At 44.7% G+C, this 15,555-nt stretch overlaps 1 protein-coding gene across 1 annotated transcript; it reads left to right on the plus strand.

The window, feature by feature from the left end:
• The first annotated feature begins 4,292 nt into the window (after positions 1 to 4,292).
• LOC119362242 (cytosolic sulfotransferase 5-like) lies at positions 4,293 to 5,521 on the plus strand. Its single transcript, XM_037627441.1, has one exon. The coding sequence runs from the start codon at positions 4,293 to 4,295 to the stop codon at positions 5,379 to 5,381; it is 1,089 nt and encodes a 362-aa protein (XP_037483338.1). The 3' UTR covers positions 5,382 to 5,521.
• Positions 5,522 to 15,555: the final 10,034 nt, after the last annotated feature.

The raw sequence follows: 15,555 nt of genomic DNA on the forward strand, positions 1-15,555 counted from the left end.
CATGGAGAAGCCCTTCGGAGAAAATCAGAAAATGTCACCCACGAGCATCAACATGATCACCATCGACGAACATCACTGTTCATATTTTGTTCATTGGATCTCCAGTCAATCATTACTCCCTCCTTTTATTTTTACTTTACACATAAGATTTGCCTAAAATCAGGCTTTATAAACTTTGATCAAATTTACATCAAAAAGTACCATCATCTACAGTATTGACATAATATAAAAAATAATTTCATGATGAATTTATGGTTAAGATAGCCTGGTGGAAAGCATCCATGCATGTGCACGCACGCATTCCCCAAGGGTAGCTAAGCTAGGTTGAAACTCGAAACCGACAATAAATTCTCGAAACCCCAGCCCTGCTTTTTTTATACTACCACTAGACGCGGTGCTTCTGTGCGCGAGCACACCTGGTTTCTTTATCTGGGCTGTTGGCGATGGCTTTGTGATTCGGTGCATTTATTTCCTGTGCCAGTGTACTACTCCCTAATAGATTAACATGAGGCAGAATACGGGGTACGAGCGCTAACGGTTCACCGCCGCCGTCACCAGGCAAAATCAGAGCCGTGGCTCGTGACGTCAAGAAACTTCTGATCCGTGGATCAGGAAACTCGCTTTCTAGTTCGTGCGGCAGGTGCGTAGTAAATGAAGGATGGAGGACTGGTTGTTGTTGTCTTCTACCTCATTCCCCCGGCTCTTCCATTGCCGACTGCCGGCTTACAGGGCGGCAGATTTTGCGGTGGAATACGAATCAAAGGAAGGAGATGGAATTCCTGATTCAGCCAATTCGAGTCGAAGGCATCCTCTGTTCTGTCCCTTGTAGGCTGATTTGGTATACATTCTTCTTTGTAATCTAGCACTATTTAAGCATTTGGTGACGCAGGAGTACGGCGCTAGAAGAGGTGAACGACAATGACGTTGCCATGGAGCCACTGAACTACCCAGTGGTAACGGTGGTTGCAGTTCTGCTGCCGCCCGTGGCGGGGGCGAGTGAGGACGGCCATATCTGTGCAGCAGAAGGGGCGGCGGAGGGGGAACCGCGAGCTTCTGAACAATTTATTCGTCAGATAGACCCAAAATCTCATGCATGGATGTGCAGGTATGAACTTGTTTTATACGAAGTAGGATGGTAAGTTTGATGTGTGGATTGATGAACTAAAAGTGTTAACGGAAAAGAGTGGAAATTAGGAGCTGCTGAGTATTCTGCTTGGAGTGATTCAATTTCTTATGTGCACTACATTGCATTTACAGTTCTTAGTGGTTAAATGTGTGCTGGGGTAGAAACAAACAATCTGAACTTACTATTTGCATTGCAATATAAATGGATTTTCGTGGATCATTGGTAACACTTTGAGGAACATCATCGCTTAGTACATGGAATGGTAGTTCAGTAGTTTGTTGTTGAGAGATACATTTGGATTTGGGCAGTGGGTTAAAATGCAGAATGGGGGAAAACATTGGTGGGGTGCAGTGAAAAAGTTCAGGGCTTCTTTGGATCACAGGATTAGAAAACAAAGGAATTCAAAAAACACAGGAATTTGACGGGATTGTAGGTGCAAAACAGAGGATTACAAAGTAGAGGAAAACTATAAGAATGGTCATTTGGATGGAACACAGGAAAAACACAGGAAAAGTGCCTCGATCCTACGCGAATCAGTGTAAAAAAGAGGTTATAGTGGATGTTGAAATTCCTATAGGATTAAGGTGTAGGAATGCATCCATAGGAATTTTGGAGGTGTGGTTCCTTTGATCCAAAGGGCTTCTTTAGAAAAAAATCCAATGGATTGGAATCCTCCAATATTCCTATGAAAATCCTTCAATCCAAAGAGGCCCTCAGAACTATGGACTGTAAATGCTATCGCAATTCGACAGGGTTCAGAAGTACATCCTGTCCGCCCTGCAACGAAAAGTCCATCCTGCAATATAATTTAAACTTAGTGAGAATTTCTGTGGGTGTAGTAAATTTTAAAGTAAAATTAGTACTCGGTTGGATGTCCTTTATTAGGTTTTTCATGTGAGCGATCATTAGTCTGTTCTTGAGGTACATTTGCAGTTTGGACATGGTTTAATAAGCGGTATGAGGTAAAATCTGTGGTGACAAGAAGCGAAAATGTTCAGAGCTATAGACTGTAAATGCTTTCTCAATTCGACAGGTTCGGAAGTATGACCTGCAACATAATTAAATAGATCGATAATTGGAGATTCTATGAGTGCATAGAAAAATTAGGATAAGCTGGATGTCATAGGTTCTGTTTTTAATGTGTGTGGTGCTGGGTTTTTGTTGCCTATGATGCGGACGATGTTGGATTTGTTGTGTACATGATCGTAATGGCAATGTTTTAGTTCTACCAAATTCAATTTTTTTTGCAAGTCTGAAAGCGTTGGAGCTTGTTTTTTTGAGTGCAGAGTGAGGATTGGGGCAGCAGCTCCAGGAAGAACGACCATCCCTGGTCGCACTAGTGCGCTGGAGAAGACAATCTGTGGTTTTGCAGAATACCCTGGAGACAATGTCATCGTGCCTACATTGGGGGCAAGCTTTCATTCTTTAAGCAAGGCTTACGACTTTTACAATCTTTACTCGTGGGAGAAGGGATTTGGGCATTAGGTACGGGAAAAGTCGTCTAAATGTGGAGAGGACAAAGTGTGTGGCTGTGCATTAAGTACATTTTATCTGCATTGTATCTGTATACTGATCATAACTAGTTGGGAATTGATACGATGGTAAATGATTGATGGTCCTGAAGGAATTCAGAGCTTATGTTTACCAGGGAACCAGGAAAAAAAAATTAGGATTATGTTTGCTACGGCGCTTGTTCTCCTAATGGAGACAAAGGGTTCACTCCAATTAGTTGTTACATTTCGTCATTTTGTACACTCTAGAGCTCTCTTAAGATTGGAAGAAAAATGTATGTGGATAGCTCTTGTTGTGACCTTGTTTGCTCACCATTGTCTTTGAATCGACTATGAATTCATAATTAAGCATGATGATAGTGATGCTGAATTTATTACATTAGATGATATATGGGCTCATGATAATTGAATATGCATGGTTGAACAACAGGCGGCTACTCACTTTAGTTTGCGACTTGAAATATATCTCACGCATTGCAGAAAATCATGCATCTAATCTAACAATCATGTGCCTCTTAAAATATAAGAACACTTGATTGCCACAGGTGTGACTCATATCAGTTGGTATCAAAATTTAAATAACTGATTTACACTTCACATTTCCATCTGACTAAATTAAGTCATCTATTTTGGAATGGAGGGAGTATTATTTTGACATGACTAACTATAGGAACGAGGTTTGATCGTTTGTACGGCTCATGTTTGATCGTTTCTTTACTGTAGACCATTGTGTTGTATAGCTAAGTGTGTGCGGCTAGAATGTGTTGGATTTCCTGTAAAATCTGTTTTGTTTGCATGCTTGCTGAATGTGTTGCAGTGCTGATGGATGTGTTAATGACTCGTTTCTGAATAAACATGAAACTCCTCTGCGTGTATATTCAAACTGATAGCAAGCTTAGTATGGATGATGTCTGTTACTGAATTGTTTGTCAGCATGGGCATGAATTCTGAATTTTTTGACAGTATGCTGATGTATTCTGATTTTTTTGACAGTATGATCAGCTCATGGGCGTGCATACTGAATTTATGACTGAATGCTTGTGCAAACAGAGTGACGAGCATATTCATGTTTGAGCTGACTTATATATTCAAACAATTGGATTGCAAGCATGGTCCCTGTTACGTGAATTTTAAAACTGACGTAATCCAATGTTTGCCTGCTGGAATGGGGCACGGGATTGAAAGCAAGACAAGTGCATGCATCTGTGGGCGCCCAGTGCTTTGTGGATCCTATTCGAAATTCAAACTGAACGAGCGTTTAGTCCAGAATCTGCAAGCTGACGGCCCACCCCGTTACAGACCGGCTGAGCCGGAGCCCATTTGGTTGACGTCGTAGCAGTGGCCGTTTGACAGAAGTGGGCCAGTGGAACTGTTTATTAATAGATATACGGGAGAAATACCTGGGCTTTTTCACGTCAGCTTGTGGATCACGAGGACCACGGGCGGGAGGATACCGCGAGCAGGTGTGCTCGCGCTCAGAAGATCACTTTCGCTATACTAGTACAATTATTGATCGAGTTGGAGGAATCTTGTCACCTGCATGCACAGTAGCTAGCCCGCATGTGAAGAGGAGGTAGGTACGCCCAGCGCGCCTTGCAAACGGCACAGGCTCGCAAGCATATATACTACTACGGATCAGTTGAAGGAAACAAGCCATGGCCAGTATTGGTGCTCCCACGCCCGGCGCAGCCGGAGAGAAGGAAGAAGGAGCTGTTGCACCGGTAGTCACCGCCACCCCGAGCCCGCACGCCAACCTAGCGGAGATCACGCCATCGCTCCCCACGGCGCCGGGGTTCCCCCCGTACCGGTTGCGCCGGTACGGCGGCTTCTGGCTGACCGACCTCTTGCTCAAGTTCGTCGGCGCGTCGCACACGCGCTTCAGGCCGAGGCCCACCGACGTGATCCTGGTGAGCTTCCCCAAGACCGGTACCACCTGGCTCAAGGCGCTCGCCTTCTCCGCGCTCAACCGCTCCGCTCACCCGCCGTCCGCCGGGGCAGACCACCCGCTCCAGCGCAACAGCCCCCACGACCTCGTCGGCTTCCTCGAGCTCGCCGGGGAAGACGACGATGGCCTGATCTACGAGGAGATCCCTTCCCCCCGACTACTCGCCACCCACCTTCCCTACTCCCTGCTGCCCCACGGCATCACGGGTCCGGAGGACGGCTCCGGCGGCCGGATCGTGTACGTCTGTCGGGATCCCAAGGACACGCTCGTCTCCTTCTGGCACTTCCACTTGAAGACCACGGCCACACTGCAACGGATGGCCGACGTCGGCGGCGCGTCGTCCGCCATGCCAACGTTTGAGGAGGCGTTCGAGCTCTTCTGCAAGGGCCAGAGTGTGGCGGGGCCACAGTGGCGCCACACGCTCGAGTACTGGGAGGCGAGCCGCCGGAGCCCCGATCAGTTGTTGTTCCTCAGGTACGAGGACATGCTGCTTGACCCTTCGGGTAGCCTGAGGAAGATGGCGGTGTTCATGGGATGCCCCTTCTCGCCGGAGGAGGAGGCTGACGGGGTGGTGCGCGACATCGTGGAGCTCTGCAGCTTTGGGACGCTCAAGGGGCTTGAGGTGAACAGGAGCGGGAGCACAATGCTGGGGCTCAAGAATGAGGACTTCTTCAGGAACGGCACGGTGGGGGATTGGAGCAGCTGCATGACGCTGGACATGGCGGCGCGGCTGGACGGGATCGTGGCCGAGGTGCTCCAGGGCTCCATGCTCACCTTTGGTGCTACCTCCAAGGATTAAGCCTAGCTCTTACTTACCCACATGCATGGCCACATCGTTGATTTTATGTGTTTTTCATGTGATTGATGCCATGCCAGCGAGTTCAAGCCTTATCCTTGGCCATCACTTTAATTTCTTCCTCAGCAACATCACTTTCTTTCTAATCACCTTCGCTTGAGTAAAAGTTTTGCGTATATTCATACACTGTTGGGGGCTTGCTATAGAAATGAAATTAGGAGTCATATAAAATTCAAACTAAAACCATCTGAATGCACACATTGGATGTCGGGCACATATTACATAACAACTTAAACAAATCAACCACTGTGGCGGGCGTGACTTCTAGACATGGTGGAATTGGATGATCCGGGGCCATCTCATGCTTTTGGATGTCTCCACACCTTTCAACTTTTAACACTGCCCGACGTCCACTATCTCTTGCACGCTATCCAGTAGAGTGACCAAAATTAAGAAGTTAAGGAGAGAGGATGGGAGTGTGATGGAGGAGGAAGGAGCTATGAAGGAAGTAGTGACTAACTGTTTTAAGAACATTTTCACTTCTATTGCAGGTACCCGCATGGAGGAACTCTTGGGTCACATTGACACAAGAGTGACTCCGGCCATGAATGAATTGCTTTGCAAGGAGTTCACTGAGAAGGAAGTTTTGGTTGCCCTCAATAGTATTGCTGATCTCAGGGCTCCTGGACCAGATGGTATGCCCTCCTTGTTTTACAAAAAAAAAAAAATGTTGGGATATAGTTGGTGATAAAGTTCTGCATGAGGTCATGCAAGTGCTTAATGGAGGGCCTATCCAGCAGGGTGGAATGATACTTGTGTGGTTTTTGTTAGAAGGGAGAGAGAGGAATTGATGGAATCGTTGGTTGTATTGCTTGAGCCTCGTGGGCATATACATAGGAGTACAATGGTCATCTTGGCGTACAAGGCAAGCCAGAATATTTCCTAGTCTATCAGATGTTTCAAATCTAATCAATATACTCAACATCCCCCCGCAGTCACAACAGTAGCGACGCAGATGGTGAGATTGGAGAATAATCCGAAGGCAATCCGACGGACACCCCCCCCACCCCACAATCGTCACAGTCGATTCATCGCGGAAGTCGTGGCGGAGTGGCAACCGACGAGGTTGCTCGAGCAAGGCGGTAGCCCTTTGTGCCGTATGTCGATGTAGCCGAGAGCGTAGGGTGGTGTAGCCATTGTCGAGGTAGCCATGCAAAGAATGCCGTGGTTGATGTCGAGTCGGGGTAGCCGGTGTCGAGGAAGACGCCGTGGAGCCGCGGGCGCAAGGAGGCGCCGAGTTAGAATGAGCGCAATGATGTCGAAGTAGGGGCGCCCCGAGAGGTAGACGGTGTTGACAAGGCGTCACGCCGGGTTTGCCAAGTCCGGGGACACGTCGAGAACGAAGGTACGCATCGGTGTTGCCAGCATCGGGCATGCGTAGACGGACGAAGACGAAGTTGACGAAGCGTCAACCAGGCTTGCCAGGCCCGGGGACGTGTCGTGGATGAAGGCACACATCAGTGTTGCCAGCACCGGGCATGCGTAGACGAGGGACCTACACAAGATGTATGCCATGTCGAGGAGTCAGAGGGGCCAGCAGAGAAGGAGACTCGACGACGGTTGTGGCATCCATCGCCGCGGGGTCGATGTTACCAACGATTGTCGGAGTAGAAAAAGTGGTTGGGGTAGATGACGGTGACGCTGGCGATGGGCTGGTGCTGGATGAAGATGAAAGGGGTGGACGGGCGGGGTCGGCGGTTACGGCGGTAGCAGCGGCGGCGGCCGAAGAAGAGCGACGGCGGCGGCCTGACGGCGGTGGTGGTGGCTTGGTTAGGAGCACAGCGGCGATGCTCGAAGTAGGCAAGGAATCCGACAGTGTGATGAAGACCAGCACGGACGGTGGCGTTTCCGCGCCAAGGAAGGTGGCGTGGCGCATACCACAGGAAGTTGACACGCAAGGACGGCAGTGGACCGCGGGCCGCGGCGCCACGGCTTAAAGGGGCGACACGACGACAGCGGGTGGGTCGGGGCAACGGTGGGAAGACCTCGGGGCGGCAGCGGGGACTTCGGGCCGCGGCGCTGCGGCCCAAAGGGGCGACGCAATGGCGGCGTGCGAGTCAGTGCAGCCGCTTGGATGACCTCGAGGCGGAGGCCGGGACCGCGTATCGAGCGGCGACGCGCGATTCGATGCAGCCGCGAGGAGAACTGATGTCTACTATATAACCTTCTTCTTGTAGACTCGTGTTGGGCCTCCAAGCGCAGAGTTTTGTAGAACAGTAGCAAATTTCCCTCAAGTGAATGACCTAAGTTTTATCAATCCATGGGAGCGCGTAGGATGAAGATGCTCTCTCTCAAACAACCGTGCAACCAAATAACAAAGTCTCTTGTGTCCCCAACACACCCAATATAATGGTAAATTGTATAGGTGCATTAGTTCGGCGATGAGATGGTGATAGAAGTGCAATATGGATGGTAGATATAGGTTTTTGTAATCTGAAGATAAAAAAACAGCAATGTAACTAATAACAAAAGTGAGCAAAAACGGTATTGCAATGCATAGAAACAAGGCCTAGGATTCATACTTTCACTAGTGCAAGTTCTCTCAACAACAATAACATAATTAGATCATATAACAATCCCTCAACATGCAACAAAGAGTCACTCCAAAGTCACTAATAGCGGAGAACAAACGAAGAGATTATTGTAGGGTACCAAACCACCTCAAAGTTATTCTTTCCGATCAATCCATTGGGCTATTCCTATAAGTGTGACAAACTTCCCTAGAGTTCGTAGTAAAATAACACCTTAAGACACACATTAACCAAAACCACAATGTCACCTAGATACTCCAATGTCACCACGAGTATCCATGGGTTTGATTATACTATATGCATCACACAATCTCATATTCATCTATTTAAACCAACACAAAGAACTTCAAAAAGTGCCCCAAAGTTTCTACCGGAGAGTCAAGACGAAAACGTGTGCCAACCCTATGCGTAAGTTCACATAGTCAAGACGAAAACGTGTGCTATAGATTCACAAATCTAGATGTCTTTGCTTGCCAAATAAAAAAGCGAAGAATTGTTATGTTAGGAAGTTACACTAGCTTTGACGATCTGAACATTCATGATAATTTTTCCGGCATTGCAACACATTGAGCACTTCAGATGTAAGTCTGTAAGCAGTCCTCTTTCAAAGATAAAAATGTATACATGCTTCAGTGAATGGCCGCCCCTTCTATTTAAGTAACATTGCAATTGTTATTGGTACTTGCTAATCAGTATGCACTAGCAATGCGAGGAAGAATTTCTCCAAAGCTCTTAAGAGTCCTTAATCTATTCACAGCAATTACAAGTCACATACATATGCAGTTTGATTCATGTGAAATCAATGACTGATTATCTACGTCAACGCCAAGGGAAGCGGGGGACGAGGATGGGGAGTTGGGGACGTACAAATTAAGGTGAGATAGATTTGCATGATATCCGTCGTTTTGCCCACCATATTCTCCTTCATCTTATAGAGAAAGAAAGTCAGCGTACAGGTCAGAAGAAAAAAGATATTGTTTGTAAGGAAAAGAACTGTCTTTTTTGGAAAGAAGAGAAAAATACTAGGGTGCTGATTTCTTTTCATTCAGCCCCACGATTCTGTTAATAGTTTGGATCAACTAAAAAAAGGAAGGTGTTGATCGGTTGGTTTCAATTGGAAAGAGCTATTAGTATCCTTTTATTTTTTTCAGAACAAATCCGTATCCTTTTATTGGAGAAAGAAAGTGTTGCAAAAAAGAAAAAAGGGAGGAATTAAGAGGGCGATCAGATTTAATCCTTGATATCTGTGTTAGTAATACATACATTCGTGCATACTGATTGATCTTTCCATATGTACGAGTGTAGGATGATTCAATTTTAGTTGTTGGTTGAGGAACAAGTGTCAAGATTGCTGCACCTCGATTTAATTTCATGGCTCAGTCTGCACTTGGAGGAAGTACTTTGTAGCAGATACTGGAGAGCACCGCCGCCGTAGGTTCATGCCTTGGCGCTCCTCACCCAACATCTCTTCCTATTGCCATGTTCTCCTTTTTCCTGCAGGAACTCTTCTTTTGGTGGTCGTTCTCACAAGACTTTGGAGAGACTGAAAACATGGGACCATATGGTGGCTGAAGAAGGTGGACATCCTTGATTGCCTGTCGCCTTCTTGTTCGGAGGTAAATCAACAAGCACCCTTATCTTACTTAAGGACGGATTGGATGCGAAATATTATTGTTTGTTCAATTTGTGTTCTATTTAGTGGATTCTGAAAGATGAAACCAGTATGGTGGCATCTACAAAAGAACCATGGCATGTCTTTTTCATGGTAGTGGTGTGTGACCATGAATGCAGCAATGAGGATTGCTATGTCGATTCTTTTGTTGTAGCAGACTACTGATATGATAGTCGTATGTATATTATTTTAACCTTACAAAGTAACCAGTGAGTTAGAGATCACAAAGTCAGGTTTAACTCTCTAGAAGTGAACTTAATTGGTTTGCTGAAGTGATTATCTAGAGTTTGTATTTTTTTTATTTATGGTTTGATCTTGTAACAAATAACAGGAAGATATAAACCTCTGACTCCGAGTATGGGTTCATAACTGTAGGTGTTGCAGCAAGTGTGAGTCCAATGATATAGAAATGTTTAAAGTTGCAGGTCTTAAAAACTAAGCATGGGGTTATCATTGAGGTAACAGTAGGCTTAATAAAAGAAACAAAATGAAACCATCTCAATGAGCTTTGGAGAAACACATCATCAGCTGCAGGAGCTTTGCCGGACAGGAGCTTTACCTTATTGGAGAACCAAGAACAGAGAGTGCAGAGAGGAGAAAAGAGGCTGAAGATGCGTGCCGTAAATTATAGTGGCAATACAGAAAATATATTCCATTTGAGAATGGATTTCTTTTAAAAAATACAGAGTACATTGAATATTGTTTTTGTACTTGCAATGATCTGTTTCAGTGGTATACTATTGATTAGTTTTTTAACCATTTATTTATTTTTTACCCGGTGCAATGCACGGGCATTTTTACTAGTATCTCCTAATGTCATGCTTCCATGTATTACTTTTTTGCTTGCATGCATACATGTGTGAGAGAGGGGTGCGAAGCACCGCAACCTAAGATTATGTGGGAAATGTTCCCACATAGTATTTTCATAAGTTAATTTTTTTGTTAATTCATAATAGATATATTTTTGCGGTTGAATTCATAATAGATTATATCAAGATTTATTGTTGTTACATGGAGCAGGTTGTCTTAAGGTGTGATGGCTTGTTGCTTGGGCACCATTGCAAAGAAATGGAGTCCTAAGAAGCCACTGCACAACAAAGTAAATAGTTAGGGCGTGTTTGGCTTATTGGTTACCCTCATCATCAGTTCCCTAGTAAGTCCCACTGAGGACAAGCTAGCCAGATGGCAAAACCTGAAGGCTAATAGTTTGATTGCTTGCATAAGGGTTGGTGGATTTCGTGGGTTAAATAACCTTTATGATTGTTTTAGGTATGTGTTTTGCATGAGCTGTGAGATAGAGGGAGAGATGCAACTTGGCCAACAAGAAATGATTTAAATTCCCTATTTCATGTTGTGTGTAGGCCTGCCTTGAATAACGACCATCCTAATATGGCCTTTTGGGGCTTTTTCTGCATACGACGGACACCTAGCTATGGCCTTATGCAAGCAACCAAACATCAAAAAAGTAAACAATTTCATTTGGATATGAGATACCAACCACCATGCAGGTAACCAAAAGTGGCCTTAGAGACCATATTGAAGGATCTTCTCAAAGATGCTTGCTAAATTACTTGTTTATATTTGGTCATTGACTTTCTTTTTTGAAATTTTTAGGAAACATTCAATAATGAGATGGGATAAATTGTTTTCTAACCAAATATCACTATAAAAAAATACACTTCCGTGATGATACGTGTTTGTCACAGTAGGTCGCGTTTTTTGTCATGCATGTACATCCATGACGATTTTATGACAGAATCAAGATAGTCATACCCGTGCTGTCGTAGAAGTGTTCCATGACATTACCAAAATTATCATCACGGAAGTGCCCACTTCCATGACGATAAATCGCCCATCATAGAAGTGCTTTCGTCAAGGGTGACCGACACGTGGCATCCACCGTAACAGGACGCTATTAAGCACCGTTAAGCTATCGGGTCCGGTTTTGGATCCGATAACCCGCTAACAGCCACGACCAATGCCGATTTTCCACATGTAAAGTTCTCATTGGCCGACGGAACCACGCGTCAGCTCCGCGTTGGCACAAGTTTCACTCATCCAACGGTCGAGATGGGACTATGATATGTTGACACGTCGACGGGCCCAAAAGTGGCCCATAAAGTTTAAATGGCCGGCCCAACTAAAGACCCACAAGATTTAGCGGACCATAATGGGCCGATCCAGCTAAAGGCCCACAAGATTTTGCAGAACATAATGGGCCGGCCCAGCTAAAGGCCCACAAGATTTAGCGGACCACAATGGGCTAGCCCAGCAAAAGGCCCACAAGATTTTGTAGACCATAATGGGCTGGCCCAGCTAAAGTCCCAACATTCTCAATTAAGGCCCGTACGGCTAGTGTCAAATCGGCCCGTCAACGGCCTGTCCTAAACTTGTCATCATCACGAGCAATGGTCACTTCTGGCCCGTTAACAGACCGCTAAGTATTTGGGCCGAATTACGGCCCGGTGTATTTCTGGCCTGTTAAAGGTCCTGCTTCATTTGGGCCCATTTACAGGCCATTGAAACTTTCGGCCATAAACGACCGTGAATGATTTTGGTCATATTCGGCCATGTCTGACATTCGGCCTGTTAGAGGCCCACTATAGATTTGGGCCACTTTCGCCATGTTGTGATTTTCGGCCTGTTAACGTCGGACGAAATCCATGGGCCATATGTGGCCCAACGTCACATCGGGCCCATTAACGCCCCATATAAAAATGACGATAATCTAGCCCGACCGAACTTTCGGCCTGTTAAAGGCCCCTGTATTAGGTCGGCGCATTTACGGCCCGTCCGAATTTTGGCCTGTGAAAGATCTGCATCGTTAATGGCCCACCATTTCCGCCTGTTAAGACCAGTGGGTTATTTGGCACAATCAGGGCCCAACCTCACTTCGGGCCTATTAAAGGCCCATGTTTTTTATGGGCTCGAGATATTTACACCTGTAAATGGCCTATTGTTATTGAGGGCCCAAATTATGTTTAGGCATGTTAAAGGCCCACTATGGGCACAGGCCAAGCAGAAAAATATGAAAGCTTATGCTGATTTAGGCCCAGATATTTTTAGTGGGCTACATGCAAATTCCGGCCCATAATCATTTTTAGCCCAATTGGAATGGGCCCGATGAATGTTGGCATGTTGGGCTCCTACGAAGCTTTCAGCTAAATACATTACTAAGATAAACCTACACTATACAAAAATAGCGTCGTAATTACTGCAGCCTTTGGCAACATCATAAATGTTGTATCATGACAAAATAAATTCCAACCATACAACAAAAGGCCTGTTGGCATAAAGTTTACAGTCCTTGCAGATAAAAGCACCATCAGATGTATAGAAGCACAGATTATTTGACCAGAGTGCTAATGTTTCAGGCTGTAGAATCAGATGGAGCAGCACGATCTTCACTTTTTTTTCTACCATTGCTCTTGAACAACGAAGCGAATGTCCGATAGTCTAGTTTCAAAACCATTCATATCTTGACGACATTTGTCAACCACTATTCTTGTTTCCGAAATGACGTCCATTAGGGATTGTACTTGTGTTTGGAGCACAGATATATCACTCTGTCTAGCAGGAAGATTTTGTTCAGTAGGCGATTTGGACGAGGTTACCTCGACAACCAACCCAGAATTACGCAGGAAGGTACTTTTTGCACTGCTACTGGAGAGATACTGATGCACTGCAGCAAGAGGTGACATTGTGCCTGTGGTAGCCTCGTCACCTTCACGTGGTGGTGGCTGTTCAATCATTTGTTACATAACTTCCTGAAAGTTTGAACTTGTAGATTAGTGTATTAATGAGACAAAAACAAAAAAAGTAGGTTACACGTTTATACATAACTTATTTTGGTGAACTACTGTAATACATTAGCATGTATTGTAGTGCCAACTACATAATAAAATCACTTTCGAAACATATGTCCATGTAGCATGCCTACTGTATTGTATATTTCCTCACATTCATTGACATCTAAGGACAGAGAGACATGGTTTAAGGTAGGATGAACATAGTATGACATCATTCATATCATGGGCAAACAGATATAAAACAAACATGCTATTTTATCATTGTGTGTGCACGTGAACTTAACAACTAGATTACAGATCAAGAACAAAAGAATATCCTTCTTCTCTTTTAAACCATGTAAGGTGAAATGATACGTTAAGACAACTGTGTATAGAAGTGAACAGAGTAACTGACATTCGCTGCAAACCAAGTAGTTAAATGAACACATCACAGTACCAATCGGTTCAAAGGCAGGAGGAGTAAGGACTTACAATAGCGGCTTGAACTGGTGTGCTCATGCCCTTCATCTTGCTGGTGTGGCAATCCTTGAAGATTTGCACTTCATTCAGTTCAGGTTCTTTTTGGTCCGCACGGGCTTTCCTCTGTATTTGGAACAAGTCAATATAGATACGATAATATGGCATAGAAAAAAAGAAGGAAGTAGCAGCTATTTACAAGAGCCTCGCAGTGTGCAATATAGCTATGAGATCCTGTTGTCTGTTGGAATTTCACTTTAGAACGGTTGGTCTTGTTCTTCAAACAGTTAGCCTAGAAGAAGATACACTTGTAAGGCACATACATAAATACAAGTTCAATATGTGGTCTGATCAAATACATATAGCCTACCTGATACTTTGGATCAGACCAGTGTTTAACGAGGGTTGTCCAGTCTTCATCTTTAATATATTCCACTGGAGATGTTTGGGCGATTTCATTGTTAGCCTTGCCTTCAAAGTGAGATTTTCTAAGGTGGTACCGATACTGTCGCAGAGCAGACTGAAAAACATGAGTGCATGCTTGTTTAGTTGCATCATCTTTCGGACCCAATTTGAACCTCATATGTTGAAAAAAGAATGTGAGTCTTATTAGGAGGAAGCTAGAAAGTATGGGACAGAGCAAGACAATATTACTAATTGCGATGAATAACATTACTTACGGATAAATGGTCAAGGAAGGTGTTAAACTGGGTATTATCTTTCTCATTCCTATATTGGATCCACGTTGGGAGAATACGTGCATGACACCTAACGGCAACGGCTGCCTCTGATACTAACTTGGCTGACTCTATAGAATCACACAGCCTTTTTAAACTTGCCTCAAAATGGATCTCCATTCTTCCTCCTTCAGATTTTGTTAATCTGTCAAGCATTATCCCTGATGTCTGTTTCTGCTTGCGCCGTGGTGCTAGTTCAACAACGAATATGGAAAGTAGTGTACATCAAACTGTGAGAGTACATATAAAGGAGCATGCAATTGCCACTTGACTCGGTCAGGTACCGTCCTGGTGTTGATGCTCATGAGGTTCATATGATCTTGCCAAGTCCTGTTGTGTCAGCAGTGCTTCGGAAGTAGTGTTAGGTGTGAAGGAAGCTTGGGAACTGGCCAGTTCCGGAGCAAATGAACGAGTAACTCGTTGAGATGCTGGTACAGTTGAAGCGGATTCTGCAGTTGGTGGAGCAGGTGATACTGTGTTTATAGATTTAGCCGATGGACTTGGACCTTCTACTGCACTATAAGTACCAGCAGAATCTCGACGGCAGATCCTTTCCTTTTCACCCGACGAGTAACACCACTCCCTACTATATTATTTTCCTTGCTCTTTTTTGACTTTGCCATGTCAAGCCGTACCCACAACTCAAAAGAATAAAATTGCTCTTCAGAACTCATTGATGCATGATACAGACAAGCAATACTTTGATGTAAGACAACCGTATGAGGATGGAATATGTAAGAAAAACAGGACGGCATGACATATTCACAGCTACGATGTGTAAACTAAGCAGAAGGATTTTCAAGAAAATAGAAGTAATGCAAGCTAGACACCATATGAAAGATGCAACTAATATTACTCTATCAAGTTAAAAGTGTCTTGTCATACGTGGCAATTCGAAAAATTAGAAGCAGT

This window comes from Triticum dicoccoides, chromosome 2B (assembly GCF_002162155.2).
Source record: "Triticum dicoccoides isolate Atlit2015 ecotype Zavitan chromosome 2B, WEW_v2.0, whole genome shotgun sequence".
Taxonomy (NCBI): Eukaryota; Viridiplantae; Streptophyta; class Magnoliopsida; order Poales; family Poaceae; genus Triticum; species Triticum dicoccoides.

Bases quoted from the DNA above. Each gene is read 5' to 3' on its own strand.
- LOC119362242 (XM_037627441.1), top strand. From the start codon at position 4,293: ATGGCCAGTATTGGTGCTCCCACGCCCGGCGCAGCCGGAGAGAAGGAA.